Source organism: Lygodium microphyllum, chromosome 1, assembly GCF_053477565.2.
Source record: "Lygodium microphyllum isolate KBCC chromosome 1, Lygodium_microphyllum_v1.1.10, whole genome shotgun sequence".
NCBI lineage: Eukaryota > Viridiplantae > Streptophyta > Polypodiopsida > Schizaeales > Lygodiaceae > Lygodium > Lygodium microphyllum.
The window spans coordinates 857,713-867,925 of record NC_141135.1 but is presented as its reverse complement, the minus strand read 5'-3'; the positions used below and the strand labels follow the sequence as shown (position 1 = coordinate 867,925).

The 10,213-nt window shown below is 38.5% G+C and overlaps 1 protein-coding gene across 2 annotated transcripts; it reads right to left on the bottom strand.

Moving 5' to 3' along the window:
• Window positions 1-4,167: 4,167 nt before the first annotated feature.
• LOC148040766 (uncharacterized) lies at window positions 4,168-8,753 on the bottom strand. Of its 2 annotated transcripts, XM_087666004.1 has the most exons (3): window positions 8,009-8,753; window positions 7,629-7,822; window positions 4,168-4,502 (listed from the first exon to the last, which is right to left on the bottom strand). In XM_087666004.1, exons 1-2 carry the CDS (start codon window positions 8,680-8,682, stop codon window positions 7,639-7,641), a joined length of 858 nt encoding a protein of 285 aa, XP_087522130.1. In that variant the 5' UTR covers window positions 8,683-8,753; the 3' UTR covers window positions 4,168-4,502; window positions 7,629-7,638. The 2 variants fall into 2 exon arrangements, with proteins under 2 accessions (XP_087522130.1, XP_087522055.1); XM_087665929.1 differs by lacking the exon at window positions 4,168-4,502 and having other exon boundaries at window positions 7,406-7,822.
• Window positions 8,754-10,213: the final 1,460 nt, after the last annotated feature.

Genomic DNA, 10,213 nt, shown 5'->3' with positions numbered 1-10,213 from the left:
TGATGAAGGAACTTAGTCATCAATACTTTTAAATGAAACATGCAAATTAAGAAAGTATAAACGCATTTCCAGCAAATAGCTTATGCATTGAAATGAATTATAAGACTAGATTATTATCCGTTAAAATAGTATACTTCAGTTAAGCCTAGAAGTATAAACTCCATCTTGCACTATTAACCCATATCCCAATGAATCATCATGGAAAGTGCAAAACATGAAACGATTCTTACGATGCATAAACTCTATGAAATTATCATTGTCAACTGCATAAATTAGCAAGAAAAAGGTTGCTTATTTAGCATGAATTTTATTCGCAAAAAAAATGGAAGATTAGTTGAAATTAACCTAACCTATGCCGAACTCAAACCGATAAGTTAGGGTTTAAAAATTCAATTTACACATAGTCAACGAATCATGTGGAAGTAATCTCGAAATTATCTTCTAGAGTTAACCAAATTGGCATAAACCTAAAACACCTAAGCCATGGAGTACTCATTCAGAATAAATTAAATTCCAAGAAACGCCTATACCTTAAATACTTGCCCACATTCACTGAATGTAGGGATAGTGAAATGTAATTGTAAAGTGAGCTAGGGTTTGTCCCTAAGAATCTTACAAGCTGAAACTCCGAAACCCTAGGTCTAACGACGCCAGCATAGTAACCTGAAATAGATTGTTTCATAACTCCATTGTCTCATAGTTCGAAGAGACACTTGCGCAACAAGTGTGAAGTCATATGATCGTGTGATTGGATCACAAGGGAATGGCCAAGTTCTCGCAATGAAGTTGACATGTCCTTATGCAAGTTATCTTGCAAGAGGATGAATAATCATCCTAATTTAGTAGTCTTTATTGAATAAAGAGGATTGATTGGAAACTAAAGACTAGCGGATAAATTGAAGTAACCAATGAACTTAAGGTTTGACCAAGTTGGGTTAATAGGGTATGCCCTAATCCAGGATATAGGGGATCTTGCCAAGTTGCAGGTCATCCCGGATCGAGTGCTGGATGCATTCGAAAGGAAGGATTCATTCCTTAGTAGTTTGCCAACAAAAACGATGAATGGAAATGTTTGTGCTTGCTACAGATTTTAGAGCACTGTTTGGCTTTGTTTGATCAATGAAATAAAAGATAAATGAATATCTATTCTTCAGGTTGAAGGCCTGAAGGGAGAGATAGCTTCAATTACCCCCCATTGCCTGCCTGACCCTAACCAAGGGCGTTGTTGACCGCGCCAAGAAAGTGGACCGAACCCGCCATGAGAGTTCTCTCCGTTGAGCGCTACTTGGAGCAGGAGGATGCTTGGGTGCCAGGGGGGCTCTGGCCGTAAATCCCTCGTCTTACGGGCCTTGCACAAGAGGCTAACATGACTCGGGATTGGATCTCAAGGCCCGCATACTAGTCTACGGGCGGAAACTTGGATTAGTGATCCCTGTGGATTGCTGGATAGCCTTCGGGGGGATTGTGGATAAGCCTACGGGCTGGACTCTTTGTATTTCAAAGATAAATATGATAACATGTTAATAAGGAACTTGCCTGATATTGTTTTTCTATGTCAAGTGATAAGATTACGTGAAGGAACCAGTGGCTAATGGGTTAATTAAAGAAGCCGGTTGTTACATGTCCAACTAATGTGTTAGGTAATTAAATAACTAAAACAACCTGAGGAAAGTGCGGAGGAGGGGCCATAGGTCCGTCCTATGGATGGGTGGTCCCGGTTGGCTGGTAACTTTTCTCAAATTCACGATGGACAGTAGGAAGATCGTCAAAGAACACGAACAACTAAAGCGTTGACCTAGAGTTATGATTAAACCCGATCTATGCTATTTTAGTGGAACGGAATGGGACTATGCCTTATGGCAAAGAGGTTGAGCCTTGCCTCCCTCTCGTTTCCCATTCTCCTTGAACCAAGTGTAGCGTGAATTCGCTTCAGACCTGGCATTTCTACGTAAAGTAGTTCGCTTGGGTCTGATGCTAGTTGCCGTTAGGAAATGACCAATAAGGAAAACCCTAATTCAGGTCGATCCTAAGTGGGAACAGCCAGAATAATTCCGCTACATGGCAGATGCGGAAAGCCCTAGATCGCAAACTCCGTAATATTCCATGGGAGTGCCGGGCGGAGCTTTCTAGACACCCTTTCCGATGGACTGCTAAGACGTGTCCAGAAGATACAAGTGGACACGTTACAAATACATCATATAATCTAGCCCGAAGGCTATTCCATAATCCGCCCGAAGGAAATTCCATTTCGATCATTAGGGTGAGAACCCTAGATCGTTCTTGCATGACCGATCTGACAATCCTAACATTTTCGAGAATGTGGGTAGGATCTTTGGGATCGGAAATATTAGGTCGACAACCCGAGTGCGATACTAGGCAGAATTTTATCATAGCTTAACCTTACCTAGCACATTGAGGTGATCGTTATACACTAACTGATCATATCTTTATGATTCTCATGTAAGCTATTTAACTATACACGAATTACTTAGTTGATTTAACTAACCCACGAGTAAAGATAATCTTCACTTTAAAAATGCAAATACTTTCTTTTAAATTAGCAAGTACTTTCTCCCTAAAAGATGTAAATAACTGGAAGATAGGTGAGATGCATCATTCCATGCGGGTATGCAACTTCAAACCATAGACCTCCTGCTTTTATGCAACTTGGAGATCATTGTTTTCCTTGCTCTACACTATAATGATTGACATTCAGAGCTAACTCGTATAAGCCCTACGTTGATGCAACAAAATCAAAGCTTTAATATTTTTAATGAAGATGCATTCAAACTTTAACAAGAGATCTCCATGCATGAGCGAATGCCATGAGTCCATCCTTGATTTAATCCTTCCTTTTATTACTTAACCCGACCTAAAATGTAACCATCCTCGCATGCAATTTTGCAAAGTTCATAATTTCCTTTCCATGCATTGCGAATCTTTGGACATCATTCAATGGGCGTCTAAGATTATCTCATACACGAGTCACAACTAGGAAATTATTACCTAAGTGCATTATGTGTTATATGCGTTTTTCTTTTCGTGAGGCAACAAGGATGCCTTTAGACAAATCCACCTTTTAACTTATGCAATACGCATTCAGGAATGCAACTTGACCACGGAAGTGCAAGCAATTTCAAACACACGACATGCAACTAAATCTTGTAAATCGGGCGAGCAAATAAATTTCCCAATGTATTTAAACTTGCCTACAAGAATTAAACATGCCTAGTGCATCCTTTTTATGTAGAAATATTATCGGAACCAAGGCATTAAGAATTAGGGCGTTGTCCATTCGCGTACTCGGGGTGGAAGCTCCCACGTGTGCGCCTCACGACTTTTGCTTAGGAGCCATCGATGACGTAGATCTTGACTTAGCAAACTCTCCTTGCCCTTTATCCGATTTCCAAAACTCCCTTCTGCCCGTGATTTTACTCCTCTTCGCAGGAATCGGGCCTTAAAAATTTAGTTTTGAAAACTCGGGAGGTGTGAGTGAATAAGGCTTATGGAAGCCTTATTGGAAGGTTCCAATTAGAAGCTTCTAAGCTTCTGTTACCACAGAATGATGTGGAGAGAGAGCTATATTTATACTCTGTTATGAATTTTAATTTGAAGCTGCTTAAAGCTTTTTATGATTTATGTTTGTGTAAATCAGTTCGTGGATTCGACGAGCTGCGTCGCCCTACCATGTAGTCACCAACAAGCTGAATTTTAGAGCAAAATTTCAAGCACAAAAGTGGCTCAAGAGTCATAAAAGAAGAAACGTTTTTTACCAAAAAATGGAACGATCATGAATCAAAAAGCTGGAGTTTTACTATATGCATTTCGACACCAAGAATCCAACGTGGGTGTCTATTCATCGATTAAAGTTGTCTTGACTCCCGATTTAATGGTCGCAAGGTTTTGCATTATAAAGCATCCACTTGATTCAGAAGTCAAGAATAGCATCCAAGAGCCAAAGGTGCACTTTTTGAGATTTTAGGCAATTTTAGACAAACCTACAAGGTGTTTGTGGGGGTAAAAATGAAGATTTTAGTTTCCAAAGTGATTCGTGTGCAAAGTGATCAAGGCATAAGAGAAAAAGTATTTTGAAGCTTGAAACATAGTAAAGTGCCAAGTTGAGTCTATAATTAATAAAAATGCATCTAGCTATCACTTAGACATTACTCTTGTACACTTGGGATGGAATTTAATGTCATGAGATCTTAATTTATGTGAAAATATGGAGTGGGCAACCACATGAGGCAAAAATTTGTTAAAAAAACATGTGGATACGTTCAATTTTGAAGAGACACTTATAGTAGGTCTAAAAGGGTGCTTCTTCTTGATGTGTCTAGTCGTTTGGAAGAGAAAAATTTAAAAAAAAAAGTGGATAGAAATTAAAAAAGACATCATGTGCTTTTGATGATTGATGTGTGCGAGATCTTCACCATTTCTCGCATGTGATGGATGAAACAAAGTCCCCATCACTCTCCTCTACACGATTATGTAAAATTCGTGGCCTAATATGAAAAATAAAGAACGTTAGTTTTTCAATATTGCTCTTTCCTCTCTCAAGCAATCTTTCTCTCTCCTTCCTTTCCTCTTAGATAATGGCTATTCTTATGAGAGAAGGGGGGTGGATGAAAGAGAGGGAGAGTTGAGAGTTATGTAAAAGATATGATTTGTGGCATATTTTTGGAGCATTGTGGAGTGCCGCCAAGTGTGTTAGTGGCTATCTCAAGCGTCAGCGGTCTTGAATCCACATGGCACCCCATTCATGTTATGGAGTATATGCAATTTTTGAATAAGTTCATTAATTTTCATAGTAAATGAAATAAAATTTAAAAAATATTTTAAAGAGTTAAAAAAATATATGAATACTTAATTGTTAAAACTTTACATTTCTTGTTTGCTTAGATAAAAAATAAGAAACATTATAAAAATAGAGTAAAATAAGAGAAAATACCAATAAATAATGAAATACTGAGAATGAATCCAAGAACCATAAAATATAACTATATTTTATATATGAATTCAAAAATTATAAAAATATGTATTTTTTATTTAAATAATGTGTTTCGATAGTAGCAAGAGAGTGGTCTCAATGCCATTTGTAGTGTACTAAAAAAATGTGTAAAAAATAAAAAATAATTATTATTATTATTTTTTGTTATACTTCATGAGTAGATCAGTCATGTAATATTTATGTTTCCAAAGATAACATGAGTCGGAAAGATGCGCTATCTTTAAGGTGTATTTAACAATGTCACAATGAGTAGAAAATTCATGGAAAGATGTAAAAGAAATGATTGTTGCATATTCACACTTTGGTTATCTCATTAAACATGTTTATGCACATTCATTCACATTTTGTTTTTGTGGATCTAAGGTCACTTCTTGGGTCCACAAGGTGCATAGAACTTAGCTATATGGTCAAATAACTAAAGATATGACCGAATTTTCAAAAATGCAATTTTAACCTTTTTTAACATTTTTAACAAAATGAAGTACTAAGGCTATTGGCCAAGGTCTATATGAATTTAAGTTGTTTTGGCTAGAAAAACACTCAAATCTACCTTGCAATCTAAAGTTTTCAAACTCGATTCTATACCTTAGCTTAGTAGGGTATCACTTCTAGGTCATAAATATGGCCTCAACTTATTAAGATGGTTTCACAACTTAATTCAAAATCTAATTTGAAGTGGTGCTAGTAAAAAATGTATGGGTTTGGCAACTTGGTAGCTTCAAGTGCAATATGGAGCTAGGATTGTGAGTATCTTTTGTGTTGTAGGCTTTAGAGATGTGTAGTCATACAAATGGGTGGGCCAACTTTAAAGCACACTCTCAAGTTGAAGCATGCACATTTTGATATAGTTTAGACAAAGAGATTGTTTTAGCCTAAATAAGTTTCTTTATGTATACATTTCACAAATGGGTGCCCTAAGCATGCAAATATACTCTCAAATCCACCTAAAATACTCTAAAAGTCCAACACTGGAGCAAATTGCCAATTTGCATGCTCTTTCAAGACTTGATGCAATGATCTTAGTCAACTTAATTACTCCTACTAACAAAAATAAAAGCATACACAATCAAAAACATAACAAAGACCAAGTGAAAAACCAAGAAATATATTGTAGGTGACAAGCAAACTCTATAAATCCATCTTTAACCTAAAAGCAGCATGAATGATAACATCATGCAATCCAATCATGCAAAAATGCATAAGAGCTCACTCCAATCTTTCTTGAGAAGGCATAAGTAGGCCCCACCCCCTTATCTACCCTCTCAATAGCCTTGGGGCACCCATTTCATCCTCTATAAAAGCTAAAAGGATGATTCTCAACTCTTTCTCTATGAAGCTAGAGCTTAGGTGTGAAAACTCTCTAATTCAAGATTGCTTCCCTAGTGATGGCCTCTGTGTGCGTGCGTGCGTGTGTGTGTGTGTGTGTGTGTGTGTGTGTGTGTGTGTGTGTGTGATCAACATCATCATTAGTAAGAAGGTACACGCCTTGCATTCACAACTATTTTTGCTGTTAGTGAGTTTATATTTCACAAGCATATTTATCATTACCATTCATATCAATATTAAGCTACATAGCCATAAGTTCATAAGTAGACTTATTTTTAGTAAATCTATGTTTCAACAAGTGTGTTTGCCATTGCCATATGTTTGTAAGTAGATTTATTTTTAGTAAAACTATGTTTCAACAAATGTGTTTGCCATTGCCACCAATATCAATGGTAAGCAAACACCCTTGAATTAAAACAAGTGTATCAATACATAGAAGAAGTTTATTAACTCATTTGCAAAAAAAAAAGGACATCCAAATATTAGGGAATAAGTGACATGGATTTTCTTAGAGGGCCCTTTATGACCCCAAATTTCTCATAATGTATAGGTGGAAAGAAGCAATTATTAGGTTATGAGTAATAAGAGGGTGCCTTTTGCATTAATGGGGTATATGTAAATACTCAAATATATTCCCCACCCTCCACACAAATTTTGCATCTTGCATTGAAGGTTGTGACTAGATGGCTATATCTCCAAAGAAGCCCAATCCTCTACAAATGAACTGAATTTGGTAATGGGGTATATGTAAATACTCAAATATATTCCCCACCCTCCACACAAATTTTGCATCTTGCATTGAAGGTTGTGACTAGATGGCTATATCTCCAAAGAAGCCCAATCCTCTACTGATGAACTGAATTTGGGAACTTACAGGTAAGGGCTCTAATATGGGGACACATTACTATTTGAACACATTTATGTAGTAGGAATTGCTCCAAATGTGGTTCACAGCTTCTTCAAAAAGGAAATAAAGCTACATAGGATGTGTATAGCTAGAGACTAGGATTATGAGAATTTGGAAACTTACAAGTCGCATACATATAGATTGATGAGAGAGGAACATAGAAATGGAGTGAAAAAGACAAAGTCTAGGCAAATGTGCTTGATTCATTTGATTGAAGTACAAAGGTGGGCAAAAGTAGCCTTGTCCTCCTACGACAGACGTGCATGTAACATGCCACCTACATGTTTCATGACTTATTTCATACACTTAGATGTGGATCACACTTAAACACTATATAGATTCACACTTTCATACTAGAGAGGATTCCTATGGGTATCCTTGACATACCTAATATTTTTCACAGCTCATCATGAACATGATCGTTAGGATATATTTCCTGAAGTTCATGTTCAGGGCCCAAAATTTCAAGGACGCGATGGTCGCCTTGCCAGGATGGAGTGAGAAAGACGCGCAACGAGGGGAAGCGTCTAGTGACAACCGCACGGCTTGTATCGCTGAAGTCCGCGCCACGAAGGGTGTCCCTGTAGTGGGTGTGTGCACGCACACGAGCACACAAGTGCGTAAAGATTAGCGTTTGGATGAACAAAAGTGCAAAATTGAGCATGACCAGCAAGCTGAGCTAGTTAGTAGTAGACACTATCCCATGTTCAAAATTAGAAGACCAACATTTCGCGGGTTTTAAACCATAATCAATGGGATGCAAGTACCTAACGATCCTCAAGACAGGAGCAGTGAGAACGGGAATAGGTGAGTTGATGAGGGCGGGTGAGTCGGTGACGACGGCACCGAGGCGGGGAGTAGAGCCAAAGGGGTGGTCTGCAGTGGGAGGGCTGCTGGGTCCGCCAGCCACCTTGCAATTCTTACAGCGCTCCACAATCTTGATGGTGAAGTCCTGGGCGCTAGACTTGCGCTTTACCATTTGCACGGCGTAAGTGGAATTGGCTGTGGCGCCCAAGCGACCGAGCTTCTCGAAGACGACATGCTCGGCGCAGGCGTCGAATGGGCGCGATAATGGTGGCTCACCTTCCGCCAGCTCGGACAGGCGAGACATCGCCCCGTCGAAGGCCCCCACATTTTGGCACAACTGCTGATTCACAGCCTCCGCCGCAAGGAACTTCCGAAGCCTCGAGCTTACGCCCATCACTGTGGCGCCGTCTGTAACTCCGCAGCATAGCACGTCAAACACACCGTTTTGCTTTTTCTCAACTTCTCTGTTAGACAGCGCTAGCAGCTCGCCCATGTGCATGATACAAAGGAAGTGGATCATGGCGTCCTCTATGCGCAGCCCTGGAATGCCCTTTAGCTTCTCCCACAGCTGACGAGCAACCTCCAAGTTGGCCTTGTGATCATCGGGCAGATGTTGAGACTGCACGTGGCCCATTTTCACTCTCCTCTCTCTCTCTCTCTCTCTCTCGCACGCACTGCACTGCACTGCACCAGTGCGCAGCGCACTTTTATAGGCTCTTCTCGGTTCTGGTTGGAAAAAAACGCTCTTCTCGTGGGAAAACATAAAGATAAAAATCGCTCAGGCTCTTAGGAAGGGTAGGTGGCGAGTCAACCTTCACAAACTGATGAATTAGCTCTCACAAGAACAAAAATTGAAACGAGATATAACAAAATAGAACTTCAGAGAAGTGACCAAGTCCAAATTGTCTATTTCATAAAGTAAAATATAAATAAGGATGAGGATATGCATATAAGAGGATGTAGTGAAGATAGAAGGGATATAATGGTATGTCTATCGTGGATACAAGGGAGATGGACCATGCCATGGACTTGCTTATGTTTAGAGTGGAAGGACGGAAGAAAGGAAAGAGAGTAAGAGTAGAGGAAAATGATAGAGGGGAAGGCTAGAGAGAAGGTTGAGAGAAAGAGGGATATACAAGGCTTTGAGAGATTAGGCTTGAGATGCAAATGTTCCCTCACATAATGTTGACTCACCCATGTTATTTTATTTCTCATTGAGGAGAGGTCTCCGTTCTCTAGACGCAACATGGTATATTTTACAATAAAAAGGAAGAAAGTCTATGAGAGACATGTGACTTGCGTGAATGGGAAGTAACCTCTAGAAAAATTTTGAGTTAATGGATTGTAAGGTTTATAGTGCATTAATTTGGGAAGCACGCTTGATAATGGGAGGTCAAAACTTGGATCCTGAAGTTAATGGATGGTAACCTTCAAAAATAATATGAGATAATAGATTGTAAGGTTTATAGTAAGATAATTTGGGAAGTATGCTTGACAATGAGGAGTCAAAAGTTGAAATTGCCTATTTAGAAAATAGAGAGAGAGAGAGAGAGAGAGAGAGATGTTCAATGCATATGGCATGATAATCCATCATGTACCCTTTCTCTTAATGAGTAGTTATCTATTCTACATTCTATATATTATTTGGAGCTTTGCCTTGGGAATCCATAACAAACTAGAAGGATCCAAAGTCTATGTAGCACAACATGGAGACGTTTGATATTCATGAAATAAAGAGGGCTTTCTCCTAAAGAATGAGTGGGGATTATATTTCTTTTCTCTTTCCCCTCTCTCTGTTTCATAATTGAACACACATACACAATACTCTCTCTTTTAATTGAACATACATGTACTCTCTTTCTTTTTTTAAATTGAACATAGGATATGCTCATGGAAAAAGGAAAGAGAGTTGAGAGAGATGATTTTTTTTTTTAATAGACTTAAGTTCAATTGTTGCATATGTGCATTCAATGTGTTACATACTCTAGAAACTTCTATAAATGCACATAGACTATAAAAATACATGAATAATATATGCACACATATACATATACGTGTGCAAATATGTGTGCAAACACATATACACATGTGTACTTATGTGCACATGCTCATACATATGTAAGCATATGAATGAGAGAAATATATATATATATATATATAGAAAG

Bases quoted from the DNA above. Each gene is read 5' to 3' on its own strand.
- LOC148040766 (XM_087666004.1), bottom strand. From the start codon at position 8,682: ATGGGCCACGTGCAGTCTCAACATCTGCCCGATGATCACAAGGCCAAC. The intron at 7,823-8,008 runs GTACTTGCATCC...CACCCACTACAG, and splicing joins CCTGTCTTGAGGATCGTTAG to GGACACCCTTCGTGGCGCGG.